General features: G+C 41.6%; 1 protein-coding gene across 1 annotated transcript; it reads right to left on the reverse strand.

Annotated features, from left to right (window-relative positions):
• Positions 1-501: 501 nt before the first annotated feature.
• On the reverse strand, positions 502-19,855 carry grin3a (glutamate receptor, ionotropic, N-methyl-D-aspartate 3A). Its single transcript, XM_037266057.1, has 10 exons — positions 18,550-19,855; positions 14,510-15,225; positions 9,725-10,394; positions 9,262-9,645; positions 8,553-8,698; positions 7,543-7,658; positions 6,904-7,055; positions 3,904-4,065; positions 3,767-3,837; positions 502-2,097 (listed from the first exon to the last, which is right to left on the reverse strand). Exons 1-10 carry the CDS (start codon positions 19,264-19,266, stop codon positions 1,533-1,535), a joined length of 3,699 nt encoding a protein of 1,232 aa, XP_037121952.1. The 5' UTR covers positions 19,267-19,855; the 3' UTR covers positions 502-1,532.
• Between the last annotated feature and the right edge of the window lie 6,036 nt (positions 19,856-25,891).

The raw sequence follows: 25,891 nt of genomic DNA on the forward strand, positions 1-25,891 counted from the left end.
TGACACTTTGTTTTGTTTTGAGTTAAGTCATTCTGTCACGGCCTTATCAACCTTAGTGACGTTCACGTCAGCACAAAACAGAACTCTCTGTCTCGCTCTCTCTCCGATTCACAAAGAAAGCTGGCGGCCGTTCCAATGCACTTCTGCTCGGTCAGGTATTCATTTCAACGGTGACAGTCGGCGCTTACCGCATTAGACACACTGATGAAATATAAGAGCTTGTTTGTGTGTGTCGCAGTCCTTGGCTTTTCCCAGACTGCCTCCTTTGTCTATATCGTTCTCTCCAAGCAATGTAAGTGAGGGATAGTGCAAGGATCAAATATTGGTTATATTGCCGGCGGTGATGTTTGAAACTATAATGGAGTCTTTTTTTTTTAGATTGAAAAGCATGCGTAGCTGTAGGTGAATCTCAGTGGTCCTTGAAAAATAATCCTCACGAATAAATATTACAAGAATGCAGTCGACAGTGCTCTTGTTTGATAAATAATTTTGTGATCATTATAAGTGCAAACGAGAGAGGTCGGTCTTTAATGACAGAACTCAAACGTTGAACAGCAAAGGTGAAACAGATTTCATTACAGGGAGATGACTTCAGTTGTGAATGTTAAACAAATATGTCAGAGGTGGTTTGTGTCAGATGTTCACAATGCACTAAACAATTTAGACTGTTTCATGTTATGATACTTTTTGAGCTTCTTTTTAGCAAGACAGAACAAATAACTGATCTCCAATGCCAGGGGGAGACAAGTTCGGTCTTAGAGAGAGTTTTCCTTCTTCACACACCTAATTCTAATGATCAGGGTCGTTCTCAAGCTTCTACAGAATTTGCTGATGAGGTGAAATTTGGAATCAAGTATGCTGCAGCGGGAAGACCTGGAAAACTCAGAATAGATCATGACCAGAAAACGAGACTCAAACCAATAGATTCATAACCCCAAAGAAGTCATTGGTAAACAAATTCAGGTTTCATTAGGATCTAAGGGACACCAAGACTTAAGGGCTGGGTTCAAGCTCAGGTCATGGCAACTTTGGCTGAGCTGTAACATAAGACTCGGGTGATTTGGCCCATTAGGCTTAAATACCTATGGGTCTTCATATCTGGGATGGGGTTTATCACCACTGCAAAGCAAATGTGCTCCCTTGAAGAGGCGAGGCTTAGAGGTGGAAGGCGCCAGAGAGAGAGAGAGAGAGAGAGAGAAGGAAGCAGTAGGGAAGCGATGAAAGAAAATGAAGGTAATGAGAGGCAGGGAAGGGAAATGGTTTACACAGCTCACCACAAATTGCAACAAGCGAGGAAGGACTGACTTGGTGCTCGGTACTGTTCACGACTCCCCGTTAAATGCAATTCACAGGTCAAGAAATGGTCGATTGATTCTGTTGGGATAGATTCAGACCAAATGGAAGGATTCAGTCCAGCGTTCTGGAATCCTCCTGGGCCTCATAACATCGTTCGTCTGTAAATGCCTTAGTTGCATCTTCTTCTAGGACCACCACATGAGGGAAGTTGGCCCTTGACAGATTGGGAAAATGTTTCAGAATTCTGGTAGTGTGTTTTGGTGTTGGTTAGTCTGTTGGTGGGATTGTGGATATTGTGAGAGCTGATTGGACTGCGGCACCGTCGCTTGGCTAGGTGGAGTCTGGTTTGCTAACGGGTTTTCCGATTGGTACTTTTCCAGTTCTCTCTTCCTCCTCATGGCCGATTGCAGCTGTTGTTTGATGACGGAGATTTGAGTCTCCAGTTCGGACAGCTCTTGCACTAGTGGAATGTGGCCCACACCCAGTCCAGGATCACAGTCCCCCGCACTCAAACCCAGACACTGTCCCGGAGTCATTCCCGGTGTGGCGCTCCCCTGCCCACGCCCAAGTCCTTGGGAACACAAGCGGCCCAACAGGTTGGAGCGCCCGTTTGAGGCGGTCACAACGGGGAGATGTTTGCCCAATAGAGGAAGAGAATGGTGAAGCGGAATAGCCGAAGCCGGCGGGGAAGATGGACGCTCCAAGTCATTGTGCGCCTCGTTGGGAAGAACCCTACGCCTGTTACAGAGCGACGAATCGGCGGGATTCCAGGTCGCCGACTGGTTGTTTCCTTCATTGCACCTGGAGATGCAGACAAAGACGGAAATGTAAGGTAGGACTTTTTTTTTATATCTTTGATAATGTGGTCCATGTACTGATTCTTGGAATCCTACAGCCAGAGATGCCTTGACTAATTATACAGATGACAAAACCATATTTTTACTTAGACCTGAAGTTAATATTATTAGATATTATAACATTACATAACATGACATAACATAACATAACATAACATAAAAAGGACATACCTGGAAGTATGTGTGTCCAAAATGAGGAAATAAATATGTGTAACATAACATAACATAACACAACATAACATAACATAACATAACATAACATAACATAACATATATTAAATCTAAATAGGTGTATCCATTGAAAACTAAAGATCCCAAAATAAATAAATCAAGTGGACTTTTAAAGCCCTGACAAGTTTTAAACCAGCACAGAAGGTTTTACCAGGCTTGACAGCCTTAAGTGTGATTGAGCTGAAACGTGAACCGGTTGAACATCTCCTGTGACTGAAGCTGCTGCAGCCTCTGACACAACAGTGACTCCTCTTCGTCTAAGTCACTTCCATCCTCGCCATTTGTGATGTTGATCCAAAATCAAGATGAATTGGGCCCGTTCAGCATTTTTTACACTGCAACGTGCTATGGACTGCAATACGCGGATTTCTATTCATTTGCTTATGCGCACTTCTCTAAACTGGTGTTTCCGTTGAGTCAGCAAATTTATGATTGTATAGTGTTGTATAGTAAAACAAAAATCCCGATTGTGCTCTATGATTTAATATTCTATATAACAGGATGTATGGAGCCATAACCCCATGACAGCCTATAGTTCTATTCATTATTCAAACAGCAATAATTAATTTAGTTTTACAAGTGCTCCGAGTCAGACAACCGCAAAAGGTTGTTTTTCACTTCTCTGTCCCACTTGGAAGACGCTATAAGCATTTTCCTTATGTCAGTTTCAAAAATAGCCGACATTCACTTTGCCACATTGTCCACTCCTACATTCACATGCTCATAATGTGCATAAATATTAATTTCCGACAATGTTCTTAAGTGTTACATATGTTTTTCCTGTCGGCAAGTTCTTCCTAATATTTTCTCGACAAAGGTTGTCAGCCGATAGCATTTAAAAGCTTTTAATTGGAGCAAAATACAGACTGCATTATACCCGCAACACACTGACAGGTTGACAGTTATAACTTGAATTGGAAGGGCACAGCGCAGAAGGGCCTGATAGAATGAATTGAACTCCACGGGCAGAGTAATCTATTCTCATTACTCAGACATTCCTCTTGATTTGGAGTGTCCTCTCTGCGTGTAGAGCTAAGCTAGGACAAATTTGAAACGGCATCACAGAAGCTTCTCTCTCTCACATAACAGAACTCTTACTCAGCAAAAGCTCAATGGATACTTTAACCTCCTCTTGAAAGAATAAAGCTACGAGTGTAGGACACAAATCATCCTTATCTGATAATCTGCAGTCATAGTGACTCATGAGAAAAGCTGGAGTGGGTGCAGTGATGGTTTTCTAAAGAACTCGGTTGAGTTCTGACCGCCACAGAGGTGGTCTAAATCGCGGTACAATCAAGGCAAAGAGCAATTTAAAACAACTGTATTTGCAGATATTAAGGGATCTTTGGGTTATACCGGAAATAGCTAAAGAAATCGGTTACCTCTTCTCGGGCTTGGTGACAGTCTGCAGCTTGTCGTCGGCGAAGACGGAGTTGAGGGCTCGGTGTAATCTCTGAAGAGGAAGCAACATATCACTTATTTGGTCCTCAAACAAACTTTATGAGAAAGAGATGAGTACCTGACTGGTATGCAACCAATATTTGAAGCGTGGCTCCTTGACCCTCGGAATCACCAGCTTGTACACGATATGTTCGGCAATGGTGGTCAACAGAGATAAAGCCACGCCCACACACAGCATCACAAAGAGCCCGGAGAAATGTTTTATGCCCATTTGTAAGGTCTGTGGGGAGATATAGAGGAATACGCGGTTGGTGTTGAAAGCAGAACGGTCAGAGTCATCTCAAATGAATTTTCTCGAGCATGAGTGTGTCACCGCTCCCTAAGAGGCGTATCATGAGTGTGCAAGTAGCAATCAACAAATGTGATCTTGCACTTTTCTTAATGGAGCTCTTGCTACAGATACTGCCGGAGCACATCCCCCCCCCGTATGAATCTTTTTTACTGCCCCGTATGGAGTAGCTCTCAATACGGCTGCAGTGGCCGCATTATCAAGTGATGTGGGATGTAAATACATGATGGATTAAATTGGCCATCTGCCATATTGTGACTCTACTAAGATGGCTGTAATGACATTTCAGGTGAAGCCAATTACTTCCAAAGCTGGGGGGAAATTGGCCCAGTGCTGTCAACATGTTTGGCATCATGAGAAATTCGAAATATTTTTTACTACAGTGGGATATTCTTGAAATAAAGAGGAAGCTAGTTGAAGAGTCTTTTTTAACTTTACCGATTTTTTAATTGTAAGCAAACTCAGCCTGGTGCCTCGGTTCATTCAGGCTGCCTTGAAATAAAACAGGAAAAAAGTTAAACCAAAGTTAACATTCACAGACTGAACAAAAAGGGTTCAAGGATTGACCCTTGAGGGACTCCACACAATAGCCATTCAATCGCATTCAAAAGTTTTAATGCTAACAAAATACCGCCTTTCCTCTAAGCATGACAAAAACTATTTTAGGATTGTTCTATCTAACCCCACCCAAGTTTCCAACCCGTCTAACAGTATATGATATCAAATGGCGCACTGAGATCAATAAGTGACTAAGCTGATGATTCATTCCGTTCATTGAATGTGTGGTATTGACTATTCTATTAGTAGTCAAGAAATTATTTTTAAATATGCAGTCATTCTCTCATGTTGTCTGGAGTTGCCCACTTCATGAATGGCGATCTATGAATTTTGTTCCTGTTTTGTCGGACAAAAGTTTGCCAGCCATCCGATTGAATGATGGCTTTGAAAATGCTGAGCGTGTCTCAAACGTAGCAGCATGGTCAATATTTTACTGCCTGTGTCACATGAATCTCTTTGCTTATTCTGTCTTATGTTCACTTTGACAGAAACTTGTAACATTGCTGAAAATGATTGCAATGTCAAGGTAATCACAAGAGTTCATTTGCAATGAAACATGAGTAATGTTTAGTTGAATCATTTTTTTACAAGGCTTTCATTTGACAGTTTATACTATATATTTCGCCGCCCGCCGCCTGGTGCACCTCTGGCATCATCCGTGATCTGCTTGCCGGGCCTCGGACAGATAAATCGCGTAAAATTGAATGGCATCGAGCTAAATGCCTGCAGTCATCATAGAACGGGGCACGGTGCTGGAAAATGAAATGAACCTGAAGCAACTTGAATGTCTGCAGCGACTGACACCCTCTCGAACAAATCTGCAGTGTGAAAAAGCTGACTTATTACAGTATTAATGAGAAGTGGGCAAAATTTTACAGCTCAGATATGTATTTTTTTTAAATTATAATTCTTTCATTATTTCATCTATTGTTTTTATATTGATGTCCATGAATGTGCTTAGTCCTAAATAAATAACTAAATAAATGAATACATAAATAAATATAAAATAAAAAAATAAATATTAAATAAATAAATAAATAAATAAATCCATTTAAAAAAAAATCGATATAGCACTATAAGCAACTACGGCGTCTTCGTGAACAGAATTAAGTTACAAGTCCCGAAACCACATTTTTTAAAGACCTAATAAGGTTTGTACAACCCAATGTAAGCAAGGAGACACTTTACGAGATCCCAAATCACAGCCGGCAGTTAAAACGACTGACTTGTCGTGGACAACGGTACAAGATGGAGCTCAGAGGGCTGTTTGACTGCTAAGGACAAAGCAAAGTAATGGACGTCCAGCTTGGTTAGCAGCTGGAGGGTTTCAAGAGGGCTGACTTTGAATTACAAGTTATTGCACACATGGTTGTTGAAATGACCTTGAATGGAAAGCATAGTGAGAGCACCTTTTTCTTGACGTGTTTTTAAGAGGTAGCCATTATTTGAGTGTGAGCATGAATCTTCAAGTAGCCTTGACTTTTCCACAAGTAGCCACACTTCTTTGTACTCGGACTCGACGCCATTATGTAAGGAGAAACGCTCGACGGATGCCACTCCAACGAGCTTGTGAGTTTTATTTTATTCTTGCCAAATATAAAAGATTGAGTGACACACATTTACAGGCAGCGACACCCAAATGAAAGGCTGACTCATTTCCCGGGTTCATTTATAGAGATTGTTGATTGTCTTTATCCTGACTACCTTTTTTTTTACTAAGTTTAATCGATAATAATTGATAGATATACTTTACCGCAGGCATGAGGCAAATTAAAGAATCCAACAATTAGGAGAGAAACAAATGTTAAAGCCAACAGTTAATGATCTAGATAGCCATCCTGCATCTCCTAATTAAACATTAAGGATGCATTAGGAAGATAAGCGGAAGTTGATTGTTTCAGTGAGTTGCTAGTTTTCAGACTTCATCGCATTAATAACAACATTAACTCGCGCTTATCAAAAAGAGCTCAGCAAAAAAAAAATTAAAATTAAGAAAAGCAATTTAGGATTCTGCTTATCATTTCAGCAGGTCATGGTGCAACATAGACGTACAGTACCTAGAGGCACACAAAGAGACTCTCATCGATGCGAGTACGTTCAGTGAATATAAAGAACGTAAACTCAAATAAATAAACATGACATCGAGATCAAAACAACATCAGCGGGGTTTAATTGAAACGCCGCCAAGGTGAAGGCGGCTTGCGTAATTACCTCAGTAACAGCAAAGCTGCGTTTCCCGCACGGCACCACCTTGTACCATTTGTCATGCAGCATGTCCATGAATCCGTCCGACTTGTACTGACTAACAAGCTCGGAGAAGTTGGAGGTGAGCGGAGAGTTCTGAGGCAGACCGATCCCGTATCCTGTCAGTGGGCACACAATCAAAAACAAAATCATCCATTTTGTGGCAGCATTTCTATTGATTTCAGTCTTTATATAAAGACAAGTTTTCATTCAGGTCGCAGGTGTCTACGTTGACGACCGTCTTTTTCGAAACTTTCTGCTTTCCCTTGGCAACCAGCAGTGTCAATAACGACAAATTCTAAAAGTACTAAACTTACCACTTGATAATGTGAATAGACCTGGAGGCTGCATTAAGTAATTAAAAGCAGCGATGGTATGTGGGACTATCGAGGACTGTAATGGACGTTAAAAACCGCAGGGACGTTTTCACTGCGGGTGGAACGATGCTTTCTAAATGGGCCTGAGATTATCAGGGGACTGCGTGGACTGTAAGCTTTTGAAAAGCCACAAGATAAACACTGTTAAATGATGTCTGGTAGGAAAAGTTGATGGACGGAAACTGATCATAGGAGGAGGAAGAAAAAAATGATTTTTATGTTCGTTTACCTTCTATCGCAAACGGTTTGCCAACAGTCAGAGTCTTACAGTCTGCGTCGATTGAGACCTCGTAGTCCAGCAGAGCTTTGTCCATGATGAAGGCGTCCAGTTTCTGGGGATCGGCCCTAAAAAAAAAAATACATCATTTTTCCCTGTGTTGTCTTGCGGCTGGATCCAGATGATTTTAGTTCTCGAAATAAAATTGACTAATTTCAAAATTGGCTTCCAAATCTGAACATGTTTATTTCATGTTAGCATGATCTTTTAAACCCACCACCAAAAATATCAGCCCGTTACCGACACACACTGTAGTGTGGCTTCATCGAGCACTTCTATTCACGCTCCATCTCTGAGGTTGATTACTAAAACGTCTTTGCATCTCGATGCTTGCAGGCGGGTTAATAAGAAAAACCTGTGCTTGAAATTGCATTGTTTCGAATTCATCAGCGACGAGTTGAGCCGTGAAAATCTGGATCCTGATGATGATAGCAAAGACGAAGCAACCCTGCAATATTCTTATTATATTATCACGTGACTGACACAAAATGACAAATTTCAGGTGTGTATCCTTAAGATACGCATTTCCGACTGCTGAGCTGTAATTTCCTAAGGTCGACATTTTCCTTGAACCTTATAATCAGCATTTTAGAGACTCAGTTGAGGAAAAAAAAAAAATGTTTCATCCATTTAAATTGTGTTCTCTCCAAGCTCTGTTTGTATCCAAGCGGCTGTTTCTCACTTTATTTTTTTTTGCTTTGCTCAGTGGGGACACCGGTGGAATGTCGAAGCAGCTTAGGATGACAGCGATGGTGGTGAAAAAGAAGAAGATAGGAGTTGAATGTGAAGTGAAGGCAGACTCGCAGTAAGAAAAATGACAGCAGTGTTATTTTTTTCCTTCTTTTCATTCCCATTCATTTGACATTTGTGTGATATTTCCAGAGACAATAAACCCTTGCTGGATCATGACTGTGCAAATATTTGTATACACATGCATGAGTATGCAGAAAAAATGGAATTACTTGAGATTGTGTATGCCGTCCGGTGTTGCCGGGACGTTGTATCGCCGCATGTACTCGTGCATCTCGGGAAAACTCTTTCTGACGTAGTCCTCGGCGCTGCTTTCCCTGACCGTAGCGAATCGGAATCCCTGAGAGGGATGGTGCAACTGCAGGAAAGATAGCAAAGGCATTTAAGCTTTAATAATATCAACCCTAGCACCTTACTTCAATCTGCTATTGATTTTCTACAGTTACGCAACAATTTCCGCATTCGAGTACCTACATTTAGCAGTGAAAGGTAAATACATCCAAAAGAAACTCAAACGTTTTTTTTTTTTGTATTACCCTATCAAATAGAGTCTAAGAGATGTGTTTTTTTTTTTATCATGTGATCAGAATTTGGTTGTCTGCCATGATGGCGGTTGAGGATGTTTCAAATAATAAAAGACATTTTTATACTCAGTACCAGGTTATATGGCGTATTCAAACATTATTTAACTTTAATTTGACATCCACACAAAAGCCGCACCTGATTATAAGGTTGATTTTTGTGAAAATTAAACATTTTTGAATCGTCTTTATAATCGGAAAAATACGGGCAATGCATTTTTTTTAAAGACTTATCCTGGTACATTCGCACTGTCTGAGTAGAAAATGAGGCCATGCTGACTGCATGAACACCCCCACTGACAAGTCAGTCAACCCGTCTGTCAGTTTTTGTGTCGAATACCTTTGGGTCATGGATCCCTGACAGTTGCTCATAGGTCTTCTCACCAACCATGACCGCCGCCAAATTAGCAGTGTAGGTGGACAGGCAGAAGAGACAAAAAATGGCCCAAAGGTTCATTAGCAGACGGCCCGTCCAGCACTTTGGAGGCTTGATGGCAACGGTTCTCCCAAAAAGTATGGCGTAGCACACGTTCAGAGCCGAGGAGAAGGAAAAGACACGGTCTCGGTTGCGTCCCCGTGGCGTCATACCAAATGGGCTGTGCCACTCGTATAAGGTGAGGAAGATGGCGGTGACGTGGAGCGAGACAAAGATCCCGAGCCACATTGACCAATGGAGAGGCCACATGAAGGCCCCGATGGGTGCCGCGGTGTCACGGGTACGAACCTAAACACAAATTCGGAACAAGGTTGAGGTGAGGTCAATGATAATAGCAATAGAAAAATGAGAGCAATCAAAAACTGACCAGAATTCCCAGGCTGGTGGAGAAGAAGGGCGAGGTGAAGTCAATGACTTGGCTTCTTGCTGAATTAATGCTAAAAGATGTCACAGCTAGGTGAGCAGCACCGCTAAGCAGGTCACCAACTAATCCCGTCCAGCGTCCATTTTTAAAGCCTCCGTATTTCCCATCTCCAACAATGTAGAGGTCAAAGGTGAATCCCATGTCCTCTGCTAGCTTCTCCAGCAAGTCAATGCAGTAACCATAGCAACATTTCTTCGCATCTGTAGGGACAGATCCATTTGGTCCTGCAAGATTTTGGAAAAAACTCTGTAAAACCGATGAGTCATTGGTGAGCGGGTCGAGGCACAACTGGCCGGCGGGACACATCCCGTCTCCATCTACATCCCGGGTGAACACAAACGGGTGCTCCACCAGCGTCACCACCCGTAAATGCAGCCTGGTGGGTCTGCGCCAGTCGCCTCCCCCTCCGGAACCCTGTCGGCTCGTCCAGGCCCCATGGTCCATCAGAACCTTCCCCCTACGCCAACGTCCTAGTCTCGTCCAGGTTGGCTGGCCGAGGGGGTCCAGCTGGAGAGACCAGATGTAGTGATGGGCTTCTGAGATGACATTTTGGCTCTGACGGTCTCTGGATATAAAGCCACTCTGGCCCTCAAAGGATGTGTTGGAAAGAAATCTGAAGGGGACCAAACAGAAGCATGACTTAATAACCGTTCAACTTGGACGATGGAACCACAAAACTTCCTCAACCAATAAGTCAGCTCCACGTGATGGTGAACAGCTTTCTCGAAAATAGAACGCTGTCAGCAACATCAGCAACAGACACGAGCCAATTTCACACCGACTTCCCAATAAATTGCTGCTTCAGACGTAACAGAAGAGCCAGGAATTATTTGGCCGGCTGTTTCAGACAATGGCCACCCAAGCGAGACGTCGCCTCGGCCAAAGTATGCAACACTCGGCTTGTCGTGAGATAACTGGATGGATGGCGACACTAACACACCGTCGTTGTTTTGCTTTCAACGCCAGGGACCGGCCGATCTATTGTCATAGATGATAATCTCCGTTCTCTGTTTATCCACCTGCGTTAAGACCCCCCCCCATCTCATATTGGTAGCATCCACACAGGACAGTGAGCAGATCAGAAGGCCTCTTGTCTGTGTTTACCTTAAACACATCACTTTTAGCTTTGGCGGACATCTGTCAAGTCATTGCAGCGGTGTAAAATCAATCCACTCATAAGGACAACATGAAAAGGTCATAAATGAACGATGATGTGTTTAAGGTCAGAGAATGTTGGTTAGTTGGAGTTCAAATGTCAGAATATTCTTTAAATTTTAATTTGTATGTGTTATGATGAAGAAAAATAAACTGTTGACAGGATTCAGTTACGGGTTATATCAGTCTGACTATTCATAATATACTAATATATTAATATATACAGATGTTTGTCGGACTATAAGGTGTACTATAGATTATAAGGTGCGGGATAAATTAATGGAAATATATGGAAATGTCCAAATATTTATAAGCCATCAAGCTTTATTTAATTTCAATTCATCATCGCAACATAAAGTGTGAATCTGATTTTTGAGAAGATGAAAAGATTTTAAGTGTGCCTTATAGTCCGAAAATACGGTCCTGTACGTTATTTTCATTTTATAGAGTATTTTGTATTTAATACAGAGCTGTGGTTGACAAATTGAATTTGACCCAGAAGAAATACAATTCTGTTGAGTTTATCTGCTTAAATATGATTGCATAATGTGAAAGAGTCATTTTTCCGGTGATTGTTGCACCGCCATTTTTTTTTTAGCCCAAATAAAAATGCCCGCGACAGAGATGAGGTGTTCATTTTGGTGACTTGAGTATTTGCGTGTGAAAGTGAGTGTTACAACAGAGGACAGAGCATGGCCCCATGATCACGCCATGCCTCGCAGTGAGCTATGCTACTGGCTGTCCGAGATTGTCCGGAACCAGAACAGACACGCACGCTAACACACATCCGCAGTCATGTTTTCCATCACACCCGCGGAAATCTCAATGAAGTCAATACCTCGCTTGTCCAGACCCAAAACTTGACCACACAATGGCCACCCAAAGATTTAAACTAAACTTGATATCACGACAGTGACTCCTTGCAGGCTATGAGAAGAGAAAGGAGCTGAGTTGGTAGACTTTTCTTGTGATGCACAGTCACGATTTTGGAAGACGGCCTCTCGCGGTTGTCTCTTTCATCTCGGACGCCCGCCGTGATTTTGCTGTCTCACACAAGTCCAACAACGCAATGTGACATTCAACAAGAAAAATGGCTCCAACTATCAAGAGACTTGCTGACAAGTGTGATGAATGTCCAAGCTGATTTTCTTTTGTAGAACCTGATGGGCCACTCGTTCTCATGCATCATCTACTGAGGAGTGGTTATCGGTTAGGGAGAGAGACTAGTTTGTCCAATACGACCAATACCAATAATTTGAATAATTTTTTGAGTTAAAAAAAACTTTTTTTTTCAATTTCAGTCAATTATGTGCAGATTTTTGCTATTCAAAGTCTACTCTGAATTCTCTAGAAATAATGGAGGTCCTCTGTGTAGTTTTCCGTTGTAATATCACCATCCACCTCTAGATGGCAGACATCGTTAGTTCATACGTACCTCTGAGGCCCATTTGAGCAAAATTCAGACAATTTTAGGTCTCAATGATTAATTGACTATAAAAAATGTCATCGATTAATTTGATTGGTTGTCAATTAATCGATTAATCATCATTCGGATTGTGATCACACATACGCAATTTCCCTGCTTAACATTACGTGGCATTATTAAGATTCCTGATCCTGGTAATCCTGGATAGTTGCTCATAATCAAATCCAAACATTTGGTGGTGTTCCACGTCATAAATCTGATTTATTTGGTGTGTAAATGCTCTGCTCAAGGAATTTTAGTGCAAATATATTCTTCTGCTTCATTTCACTCATTTGCATGGAAGCTAGTTTTATCGCTGAGGGATGCTTCGCCCTTTAAACACAACTTAGAAGTTCACAAGTAATAATAAAGTGTAACTTTATTTTCAGGGTCGTCGGAATCAACGCGACACATAAAATGTTTTAGTTTTATTAAAGTTTAAAGTTTTTATTATTTCCTGTGTGATTCACAAATGGAAGACTGATGGCATTTGAAGTGGAGAATCCAAGCTGGTATTTTAAGCTGGAGAATGACAGCGGGGTGAATCAAATCTGTTTCTCACCATCACGACCTCATTGCCTGCCGTGTCAGCTCTGTGTTCTTGATGCCAGAAGATACGCGAGAAAAGAAGCGCAGCTGTTTTTATGGAGGCTTTAAAACAATCTCACACGCCCAGAGCAAAACGGAAAGTGTTTGACTTACACAGTACAACCCACGGAGGGAACATTTATTACGTAGGATTTTTTTTTTTTTGGGTAACCGAGCTAGCTTGGCACATTAAGAGCATGAACCACTCCTCTGATTAGTGATCTCATCTGCAATTTGTGCAAACACACTCAAAATCTTTCTGGGGACTTGACAAGACATTATCATCAATTATGAAAATTTGCAAAGCTCTGACAAAAATATACAAGAGAGCCAGTGCACATGGCTGGCTTAAAATCATTGACATTTGCTTGGTCGTAAATGGCATCGACTTTGTAGTGATGCGCACATTTAAGCTATTAATGGCAAATGACAAGCTTTGCATTTTTGCAGGTTGTTTGGACCTGAACGTTAATCAATGAGCTTGTTTGGTTTAAAAAGTTCAGGATAACCAAAAAAATGGGATACTAAATTTAAAACAATTTAAGACTTGGAGCGCAAGAATGTGAGTCTTTGCCTTTGCTGTTGCCAGTATCCCTATTTTCCCTCATCATAATACAAAGTGATGTGCTTTGAAAGAATCTTCCCACAGGAGCGAGTGAATTAACATCCAATGATGCAGCACTTGGTGCTCAGCCATCAGATCAGAGAGGTAAATAGAAAGGAGTATAAAGTGGCATCTCTTTGAGGACTTTATAACACTTCCTGCTCTAAGCCTATAAAGGCAAACCAAAAGTAATGTCAAGACAAACAAAAAAATAAAACCTAACCTCAACAATGTGAAATTGCCAAACTTACTTTGCAGTTTGTTGATTATTTCAAAGATTTGCCACCTTACTTTTTCTACTCTTGTTTCAAGCATACGTATTCAAGGTGTCTTAAACATCTCGAATGTCAAAACACAATTTGTACAACGACACGATCTCCGTCACGGGGTGGCAATAGCTCATCTTTGAGGAAGGCTGTAATCCCGGACGGGGTTCTCCTCAACCCGCTTGTCTTTGTCGACTGATACATGTAATTCCAAGAGCGACTACTCAATAATTCATAAGATGCTCCAACCAGAGTAATGTTAATAATACAAGCCTAATTCCCTAGTCTTTCTTCCTTGAGATGCTGATTCAGTTATTTTAAGGTAAATCTCAGCAGGAAAAGGCACACTGGAATTGTAATGCAGCGGCTTGTTCACTTCACCTTCTCATCAAAGCAGAAGTGTCATCAATTCAGTCTCGGTTGGCTAAAAGAAAAAAAAATGCTACAAGATAATGGAAAGTCTTTAAGAGCGGTCAAATGGTTTGATAACTACCCTAGTGACTACCAAAATGGTTTAAGATGATGGTATTACTACATGGCACCTGTCAATTTATTATGGTGTCCCCCAAGGGTCTATACTAAGTACCTTTGTATTTACTATTTAAATAAATGTCTATCAGGGGACAAAACTAATATCACGGTCTTCTTACCTTGTCAAGTATTCCCCTGAGCTTCCATTTCTCGGCTGTACATCCATACAATTTGTAGTTCCAGGAATGAGCGCCAGGGCGGGATTCTCTTGGGCTGCACTTCCGATAGCCCGTGCCACCAGTTCCAACGAGTCTTGGACGTACTTATCCAGTGAAGGTGGCGCCATGATCCCGTGTGCCAATAGTCCAAGGGGTAATCCTTCTGTTCTCAACTCAGCCACATTCTGGCCGTCCCCTAAGATCCAGTGGAATACCGGAAGCGTCATCCGAGTGGCCGTCGCCCACAGTCGACGAACCTCACGAATCTCACAGCCGAAGGTCACCACTCCGACTGTGGTCGAAGGCTCTCTCAGGGCCTCCAACTGCCGCATGAGAGCTTGCTGCTGCTCCGTTTTAGCGTTGGAAGCCGAAGCAGATGAAGACAAATGATGGGAAAATGTCGATGACAACTCCATTCCTGTTGAGACACTTAATGCGCCTCCTGAGTTAGATAAAGACGATGACGGCAGTGCGGAAGTTGAAGATGTCAGGTTGACAAGCGCGCCCAGGTGGAAACGGGTGTTATTTTTGATGAGGAAAATAAATTCACTTATGTCCCATTCCTGGCAGAGCAACACGCTTATGTCCCACCAGCCATTCATCATCAAAAGCGAGTAGAGGAGATGAGGTGCCGGGGCCTCCGCTGATCGCATTGCCATTTGGAAATGAAGAGGATTCTGATGAAAGAAGAGATTAATTAGCAAGTGTAAGAAAAGAATTAAAAACATACACAGAAATGTGTCATGTAATGTAAATGTGAGATGACAAAAAGGAGGGTTCAAAACACGTGTTGTTTTACCCCCAACCACTAAGGGGCAGTCTGTTTATATTTACTCAGGTGTGGGCGGGGCCAGAAAGCTATAAAGGTGGCCAGGCGTGACTGATTAGCAGAGCAAACAAATGACAAAGGTGGAAGTTACTGCCGAAACTGTTGGAAAAGTTTTAAGGTAGGACCTACATTTTTTGTCTGAACAAAAGAAAAACAAATGTTTGCACTAGAGTACATTTGTTGGGCATTTTGTTGGTTCCTGGTTATAAAATACAAGTTGCTTTCTTTCAAGGAATTATATGTTGAACATTTTTTCAATGGAAAGACAATTTTGTTGGTTCAGTCAAAATTTAAACACTTACCACAATTGTAGCAAACAAAGTAGTGTTGGACATGTCCCCAGATGTTTTTAGACATTTCATTTATGGAAATTTCTGAAAATAGACTTCAAGTCTTTTTAAGAGATTTGGAAAATAGTTGGAATGATAAGGAAGGAATGGAAACGATAAAATTACGATAATATCAGTGATAAATGAAAATGAGGCAGATAACATTTTTGAAGGGGTCATTTGGATTTCAGAGAGGGCAAGAGAGACATTGGGGAGCACTGCGAGAAACAAAATGAAACGCAATTAGACGGAGGGGGAAATTCGGATAGCGACTGGGGAACGTTACAGTACGGGAAATGGGATAGCAGGCGATAGCTTGAAGATAAGGCCTCGAAAACAGATGTAGTGAAGTGGAAGAGGAAATAAAAAATGGGTTATGAATCCAGCACTGGAATTACTTTGCCGCTTTGAATTCAATTTGTTCCTTGAGACCAGACACAGAGGTGAAGAGAATGGTTTTTCAACCTTCACTTACCTGCTTCCATGAATATCATTACTCACATCACAAGTTATACTACATGTGTTTATGCCAAAGCAAAAGACAAAAAAAATGAAATATAGCCCATAGTCGTCGCATACTTTATATCTTCCAGTCGTCGATTAAAAAGGGAGTTCCACGACCTTTTAAAAAAACCACGATAAACATGGTTAATGAGAAACTTATTTTAAAAAATGGCGGTAAAATGGCTTTTCAGATATTTTTTTGGAAGGTACACAGTGATATGTATTATGTCTCATATATATTTTTTATTTAATTTTATTTTTGATTAATTCTTTTTCAAGCTGCCAAAATGAAAAAAAATCCACTTGATATCCTAAATTTTTTTTCCATCTTCCTACTCCTATTCATGTGCGAAAAACTGAGAGGAGTATCTTGGGACGCACGCATCAAATTATTTCTTAACATTTACTCGCAACCGACATACCTTGGTGTTAATCGACTTTACACAACCTGTGAAACCAAAATCTATCAGAGCCACCAAAAGCTTTTAATCACATTAGTCACTTCATATGCGCGTAATAATTTTTCATTTGCTTTCTAAACTGTGCCAATATAAGCATCGGTTAAAGCCAATTAAAAATGCTGTTTCCTGATTGGAAGATAAATAAATGCCACTTCCTATTGACTCCAACCGCCAAAATCTGCACGTCCCAATTCAGTTCTCATTGTACTGTGAGCGCCTAAATCTGTTGATGTCATGAAAATAAGATGAGGGGGGGAAGAAAAGCTCTGCAGTGCGGCTACCTGTTAACATCTTTGTACGAGATCCCAACTATGTGCCAGAATCATTCACTCATCTAATGTTTGTTCACCATCAAGCCGGCTAACCATTAATTTGCTTCCAAATGCTACCTGTCTATCCACTGTCTAATCATCATCCAGTCATCATACATATTTACAGTTCCCACCATTGATCCTTTTCACTTCTCCCATCCATCCATCCTCCATACACTGGCATCTTTCATTTATTCACAGTTGACAAATGACTAGGTGGATAGATGGACCCCAAGGAAGATCAACGGATGACTGGCTGGATGAATTTATTACTGGGTGAAAGGCGATGGGACAGATGAATCAGAGGATACAGTAAATGGAGGTTTGACTTGATTGGTTACTGGATGGATGGACGGGATACATGCAAAGGTTAGATTACTCGATGGATGAATGGACAACCCAAGTAGCTAAGATTTACCCATATGTTGACATCCATCCATTCATTCATCCACCCAAGCGCTCACCATCTAGACTTTCTCGTCTAAGGTACAGAAATGGGAAAGATACAAAAACACACACACTCTTTTGTGTCTGAAAGTGGCAATTGTCCCAGAAGCATTCATCCCCACTGCATGTGTGTGTACGTGTGTGTCAGTGTGCACGTGTCGGTTTTATTTTGAGCTGTGTGCACGGAATATCAAAAACTCCCCCGGTGATGAGCAATGACTCTCCTGTCAGTGCAATTTAAGAGTGTGCATTTACTTGCAATAAATCAATTTAGTTTATGTGTCTAAGTGAGGATGGCAGATAAAGACACTGCACAGTATAGATTTAATGTTCAACTCATTTCATTTTTTAAGTGAAAACCTGACATAAAGTTCACTTGTGAGTTCATTAAAATGACTAAACGGTTTTTGAAAACAGCAGCAAGGATGCTAACAAATTTCCTGTACGGCTGAGATAAAAGATTTCTTTCTGCAACCGATTCCTCAATGACCATAAAACCCGGATTATCGATCCAAGGTACACAAATCAATTAATTGTTTCAGCCTTTAAACATAACCATGAAAGGTAACAGGTAAGAGATCAATAGTGTGGATGAAAGCCCATCCCGAGGCGACCTCGTCGTGTGGATTCATCTTCCACTGACTTGGCAGCGTTATAATATTGAAATCATTGGCTGCCAGGTGATCACCTTCGATCATTTATGGGAACGGAATCACCCCCACCACACCCCCGCCCCCTCCTGTCGTGCCGCTTGTTAACTGCTACCATGGACAGCTCCCTCGCTTCTGTTGCCATTTTGGATTGACGTGCGTGTTTTTGGAAGCAAACACAAAGATAAAATGTAAACTCTATGTTGCACGAAGGCCTGAGACTAAATTTTAACCCTCAAATTGGGAAGCGGATATGCTAACCACGTGCCACATTATAGTTTTACACCACTGCAATTGTAAAAAGAATGGATTCTGTTACATATATGTATCAAACTGGATTATCAAGAAGCATATTAAATTGTGCAACAGTCTATTTGATGATGTAAATGTGATGGAATGTGAAATCTTTTTTCAATTTATCTTGCACAAGCATGTAAAAATAAAACCCAACTTCTGTTTCTTATTATTACCTCACTTTGTCGCTTAAACTCTCTCGGAAGCACGCTGACAACAGGCACCCGAAGAGCTTGAGATACAAACTCCAACTTAACAAACTCGTCACGGTTCCGAGGGAAGGACACCACGGCGGAGATCCCCTGCACGACCACCGTGTGACACACGCTCTCCACAAAGGACAGCGGGTCCTCATCCTCGGGGCTTCCCGGCGAGGAGAAAGAAAAGGCTGGAAGCTCTCCGAGTCCCGAGCCCACCGCCATGACGAGCTCCAGTGACAAATTAAAGGGAAGAATCCCGGCTCGGTTCACAGCCTCCACCGCGAGCAGGATCGACTCTCTGGGTGCGAATAAACGATCATCCCACGATGGGTTCTCTTCCCGTTGCCGTGCGTGGATTTTACCCCGATTCCCACCTCGTGGACTGGGAGCGGAACTTCTACTCCGGAGGCTTCTGAACTCTGCACTTTTGGAAAGCTGTTTGTCCACATGCGCTCGCCCATTTCTGGTCTCCGATGGATCGCCCGCGGTATTCCAGATATCGGAAGTGTTGGTGTCGGGGAGTAAGCGAGGATGCACATGCAGAACTCCCACCCGAACCGTGTGGCCGATTCGCTTTAGAACCTGACAGGGCTGCGGGTGCGAGTAAGAGCACAACGGAAAAAAGACAATTGCGCACATCAGTAAACACACTGAGGAGCTTGTGCCATTCACCAACATCATCATCAGCCCCATCTTTAACGTCCCCAAACCATAACCGGATCCCCACAGATCGGCCCAATGCGGGGGCCGCTCCTTTGGTGCCCCTCCCGGGCCCCACGGCGTGGCCCTCGTGATGCGCTCAAATCAACCGCAGCCCCGAATCCAGCTTCGCTTCCACGTCCAGAGGCCGGTCCAGCTCCCGGCAAAGTTGCGCGTTCCTCCACAGACTCGAACAACAGGCAGGCGCCGCGCGCAGGCAAGTAAATATCCCCCAAAGTGCCGTTTTTCATCTCAACAGATTGCCATCATTCAAGCCTAACGCGAGGGAACAGGTTGTGCCATTAAATGACATCTTCACGTATTGGACGCGAGGAAAGAGAAAAAAGAGGACGATATGAAGACAAAAAATGTCCACTGCGCATTAATAAACATATTCCAAAAGAGTGGAAGCCCCTTTTTGGCTTGTTGGCACAGAATGAAAAATAGCCCATTTTAATCCAAAGCGCAGGCGCTTCAATAACCTCACCAGGTATTAGAAAAGATGGACATAAAAAAAAAAAAGAAGACATTTCCCACTTTGCTGAGCGTGTGTTGACAGGTTCGAGTCCACGTCAAATACTGCCACCGCTGCCGGCACGAGAGCGCAGTGGGTTGGCTCTCATTGCGAGGAGGTTTAACCCTCTACTGGCTTTACCCCCACATTCCACACCTCACTTGTGTCGGAGAAGAGCCGAAAATGAGACCAAAGTATTGGGACACGCGGTCATGACGCATACAGTCAATTGCTTTCTTGCGCTATTCAGTGAGAAACGTTTGTCCATTGTTAAAATAACGAATTATGTCATTAATTATGATTTCCGTGTTTTATTTTAGAATGTGATTATGTCTAATTTATCAGAATAGAATAAACCTAACAAAATAAACGGAATGATGAAGGGTCATGTACCAAAGTCGTTTTGTCCAAATTATTTTAGTATTTTTAAATTGACTCGCTGTTTTCTGTTTTACAATCTTAAAATGACTGATATAAAATTTCAATATTATTACTTTTAATTTAATCACATTAGCTGGTGCTTAATTGAACCTCTATGTATATATGTTGCAAAAAGTAGGTCATTTATATGTCCCAAAAAAAAAAAATCCCATTTAACCAGCATCAAAATGTAACCTGTGTTGATAGACCGCCTTGAAATAAAAGACACTAATAGGGACAGTGATCCTGAAGGACGAACAGAAGGGGCAAATGTCTTTTAGGCAACAGGTGATCTAGAATGCGTGCACAACATGAACATCAAAGTCAAATGGGTTGTCATGTCTGGCGGGGAGAGTGACATGTTATGTCACGCATTACGTCCCTGCTGCAGGCACTGTTCGGACCATCTAACCTCTACACCGAATGCAATTTCTGAACTCAAGCGGTGGGCGAAATAGTCCAGTTATGACACAACTACGGCTCCATGTGATGATGATTGCTCTCTGATAATTGAAACAATAATTTCTTGATGACCGTAACCTCTGATCAGGGCATCCCTACTATTTATTATACTGTTAGGCTAGTAAGTTTTAGTGCGCTCGACCGATCGCTACAGGTGCCTGGAATGAGTCGGGAATGTTGGCGAGCAGCCAGATTTAACAGTTGCTGCCAGTGCAAGAGTTCTTTGTCAGACTGTCAAAAGCCGCCTAAGGGCAGCCATTCTCCTGGCCGGCCGCTGAGGGAAGTGACCAAACGTTGCTGGCACTGGCGTTAATGCTTTGAAGACCATCTGGAGGGGACTTACCAAGACCAGAAGACTAAGCGGGAAGAACCGCTCTGCGAAGATCGAAGGCCGCATATGAAGGCGCATTTTACGAGCTTTGTGTGGGGAAGTATAAACTCGAAAATCCGAGGTGGGTGTTTGGCGACAAAAAAGGATGTCAAGAAATGTCTTCCGCTTATCTAGTCACTGCCTTACTTTTTGTTTTCCCTGTTAATCCTTTAAACATTTCCAGGTATTTTGTCGTCTGTGATGTAGCGGTCACCCATTTTAATCCTACCGCCACCCAATTTTAATCTCACATCCGACTAGCCATTGCTCTCTTTTTTTTATCCCTGTTTCAGGTTTATGACCTTTTTTGGTTCAGAATTCTATTAAATCCACTAGGCGGTTACATTTGTCTAATCTGGCCTTTTTTTAATAACCTTTTCGATTTTACACACTCGTTCTCCTGTAAATTGACTTTACGGGGACCTCTGTAACATACCACAAACATTTTTGGGGACTCTAACATCTGATTTATTTGGGTTTTTAAACATGGGGAAAAGAACTGCATATGAAAAAAAAACATAAAAAACAGCCAGTACTGGCAAAATTCCAATTTAGAGGTTCCTTTGTTTCCGTTTGTTTGTCTCGGTTTACACCAATGAGTTCCCCATCATCCATCTCTCCGTGTGAGTCCTCTTGCTTTATAGTGAGTATGTTGACCTTTACACCTGCCATCCTAATTCTTCCATGGCTCATTTCCCTCTCCAGTGTCAGGGCTCATGACCAGATCAAACTTGAAGATGAGGATAAACTTCAAGGTCAGAGTGCGTATCTGTGCATTTGATCACAGCATGGCTCAGCAGAGAACGACACTCAGATCTTTCCCCGTATCAACAAAGACAGGTCACGGAGTTCTTTGATAGTTCCGTCATGTTCAGGAATAGAGTCCCAGGCTTTAAAAAGGAAAGACATCTACACCGGCCGCTCATGCTTTTGTATGCATCCTTTCTAAAAGATTGAAATTCAATAGGTCATTCGATGTCTTTGCAGATTAGATATAAATCAATAGCCTGCACAAATATTTGGACAACTTTGCATCGCATGGAATCCCTAAAACAGTTGAGCCACGGGTAAACACACAGTTTTAATTGCTTAATCCGTTTCATTGGTTAGCTTAACACACATAACTTTAAAATGACTTTCGGGCTGCTCGCAACTGAATTTGTCACTGATAATTATCAAATCAAACACTTTCAGATTTTTTGCTTTTTTTTTTTACTTGTAGTCTAGAGTCGTGTTTGGTGAAAATCAATTGAGAATGACACAGTCCAATCGGATGCAATCACATTTTGATTGCGTATTCAAATTCAAATCTCTAGCTCAGGGATGTCAAACTCATTTTTGTTGCGGGCCGCATCGTAGTCATAATTTGTTTTCCGAGGGCCATTTTGACTGTCAAGGTCGTATACAGTATAGGCTACACAACAAACTGATGAATGAACTAGTTTTGAAATAAAAACAGTATTTTAAATACCGTATTTTCCGGACTATAAGGCGCACCTAAAAACCTAAAATTATAATTTATCTTCATGGGCTACATAAAATGATGTGACGGGCCATATCTGCCCCCCCGGGCCTTATGTTTAACACCTATCTTGTATGTCTCGTAAGTCAGACAAAAAGTTCAAAGCATCATCATGCGCACCTCTTATGCAATTGCATGTGTAGCGGATGTTTCTAGCAGGGAAAAAAGGAAATGCTTATATTGACACGGGCCTGTGGTCTCAGCTCATGCTGACTTTAGCGTTATGCTAATCAGCTCTTCCGCTGGAAATTTAGCACACTGTGCAACACCTTCCTTTTTTTTTTGCACAAATGTTCTTCAATTTGGGGAGATGAAAATTACATATATACATATAATATCGGGGGGAGCCAAGAAAGTAATGATTCAATTTGAGAGCATAGCCAAGTGATTGTCGTCATAGCAACCGAGTCACAAAGCAAAGGATTAGTGGGCAATGGTCTAACCTTCGGCTCGTTCTTCTCCTGCTGAGTGGAAGATATTTGACAAATGAAAATACGTGACCTGAACGCATTTTAAAGTCAGGAGCCACTTGAGCGCAGCTGATGATTAGGATAATATATGATAGAGAAAGTGATAGTCTTGCTTTATAGATTCATATTTTGTGTATGAATATGCTATAAGTAGAACATGTCATTTTGGCCTTGGCCACAGAAACGCCAAGAATTCCGTGACAGTGTTGCAAGGTACTGCTACGTTCATATAAATAGCTAATATTAATGGGCCGCGCATCCGCAGTGTCAGCCGGTCCAATGACATCGTGGAGTCTCATATTTCAATGAGCCACTCGAGTCAGCACGTACTTTATTTCTCGGGATTTTTCTATTTTTTTTTTTGTTTTGCACAGGCAGAGGATTACTGGCTCTGCAGGATGGCTCCCCCCGTCGAGATAGCCGGCCTGGAATCATCACATACACCGTTTCTTTTTTGGAATCCTCATGCCGACATTTCTCTATCACCAGCGGGGCTGCGTCAGCCCTGCTCCAAAATATTCAGGCATTTTCTTTGTGACTTTTTTTCATAGGTGTCAAACTCAAGGCCGGGGGGGCAAATATGTCCAGCCGCATCATTTTATGTGGACCCCGAGAACAAATCAAATTTATGTCAGTGCTAAAATTGCAAATTGTTTTCACTTTTGAAAAATAGAGATATTGATAGCATTTTTTACAATTAATTTTTTTTTCGTTTTTTTTTAGACTTGAAAACTAGTTATTCATCAATTTGCTGTGTAGTCTATACTGCATATAATACGAGGCCTTCATACATTTATTTGGGTTGATAGGAAACTTTTCTGACTCTGAAGATACTGAATGTGTTTTTTTGTCGAGATATTAACGGTTGAGTGGATAGAAAAAAATGGTTTCGTTCACCGTCCTCACCTTCAGGCTGTTCAATACCCAGTTGGGTATTGTAATGCAATCTCATTGCACCTTTAATTGTCCAGATTTTCTAATTTGCCCAAGAAACGAAATAAAAGTTTACGAGTGCTGTGGCGGGGATCATTGAACCGCTCATTGGACCACTGTGGCGGTAATCATCTTCTCCTCGCTTGCTATATTCTATAATTAACCTGCTAAAGAAAGCCTCAGACAGCCACTAGAAAAAGATGGATTGTGCTCATCGTTTTTTTTTTTGGTGGATTGCGTTTAGGCGACATAACAAGATGGCGGATACAAACGTGACAGACATATAACGACTTGCGTTCAGTCGACCGAAGTTGATTGCCTGACATGTTGGATGTCTACGGAGCACACGGGGGACACTGTTAGGCGGTGTCAATGGGGACGAGTCCAATTACAGCATGGAACAGGTGTTGTAAAAAAATATATATATATATATACGTATAAGGCTGGTGTCAATATTGTTGGCGGAATGGGATCCGTGATGACACTATAAAGTTTTTAATGAATATATCTGAATAACTAAGCTGAAATGATATTTTGTGAAGATGAAAAAAAAATGCGAGAAGACTGAAAACTGGAACATCAGCAAATTGAGTTGTGCCACGAAAATGACTCTATAATCTATTTTTTTTTGTTCTCGTTCTTGAGCCTCAACATGAAGAACCATTTTTGTTGCACGTGCACCTTTTAAAAGCTGTTTTTAACCCCGCTCAACTTTAAGGTTAGTCAGCGCACATTATTTTCATTACTTACATTCATGAATAATAATATTAATAAAAAGCTTTTTCCTGTAACACCGTCTAGAAATATTTCAGAAGTTGAAAGTGGCAACCGAGCCTTTCTGTTTTGGGATGGAAAATCTATCAAATGTGTGCATATCTGGTCGGAATATGAGCATCGGTGACATTACACAATTATTTTTTTCTATATATGGATTGATCAAATCCATATTTTCTTAAATTTTTAATTATTATAGGTGGATTGACCATATTGTCTATTCTTATTTCCCGTCCTAGTCACTGCTCACCCTGCTAAAACGTGATTAGAATCTCATTCCACCAGGGCTCTCATTAGGATTTTTAAATGACTTGATTAGGTTTCCACAACACACACACAAACACACACAGATCTGTGATAATACTGACTGTCTGCAGTTTTCCTCAATCATCATTTACGAAAAAACGAATAATGGCGATTGTATCTGATCTAGTCGTATGTTAATTAATATATATCAATTATTCGACATTTGCGCCTTTTATTGTTTCGGTGTTCCCCAACTTTTGGAAAAAATTACGCACCACTAAGCAGAAATGTGCCAAAAATGGACATCTGACATCTGGAGCCATGTTAAGTGTGTATCGGGTTAAGTATAATTAGAATGTATGTGTTTTTCAGGTGCTGTGTGTGTGATTGCATAGTTGCTCAGGTGTCTTTTTCATTTTGTGAGTGTGTTAGTTTGTGCAACTCTTTTTGTGTGTCGTTTTAGAACTCCCAAGTGGCCAGTCTGCTGTCAGTCACATTGATGCGGCGTGACAGCACATCTTCCTAGATCGAGCCCAGCCAAGAACCTTCTCTCTCTTTCACTTAATGCTGCTTTTTCTCTCTTCCTGCTTTCTTTCTCCCCCTCCTTTCTTTGTCCTCCCATTTCCATTTGTCTCATCTGTCATTTAGATCCTGCTTTTTCTCACTTCACCTTGCATTCTCCATTCAAAGGTATTCAACTCCATGCATAATCAGAGAGGAAAGTCAGGAGGAGGCAATCCATTTGTTTACTTCCTGTGTCTTTGTCACATAATGTCAACAAATATAAAAGAACCGTTCTGGTGAAAGACGCTGATCGGCCAAACGCTGACTTCCAGTTACCGTAATTTTCGGACTATAAGTCGCACCGGAGTATAAGTCGCACCAGCCATAAAATGCCCAAAAAAGTG

Source organism: Syngnathus acus, chromosome 12 (genome assembly GCF_901709675.1).
Source record: "Syngnathus acus chromosome 12, fSynAcu1.2, whole genome shotgun sequence".
Classification (NCBI taxonomy): domain Eukaryota; kingdom Metazoa; phylum Chordata; class Actinopteri; order Syngnathiformes; family Syngnathidae; genus Syngnathus; species Syngnathus acus.

Excerpts from the sequence above, each read along its gene's own strand:
- grin3a (XM_037266057.1), bottom strand. The coding sequence starts at position 19,266 with ATGGGGCTGATGATGATGTTGGTGAATGGCACAAGCTCCTCAGTGTGT. Across the intron at positions 8,699-9,261 it reads CAGGGATCCATGACCCAAAG|TTGCACCATCCCTCTCAGGG; the intron begins GTATTCGACACA and ends TCTTTCCTGCAG. Across the intron at positions 7,056-7,542 it reads CAAACCGTTTGCGATAGAAG|GATACGGGATCGGTCTGCCT; the intron begins GTAAACGAACAT and ends GCCCACTGACAG.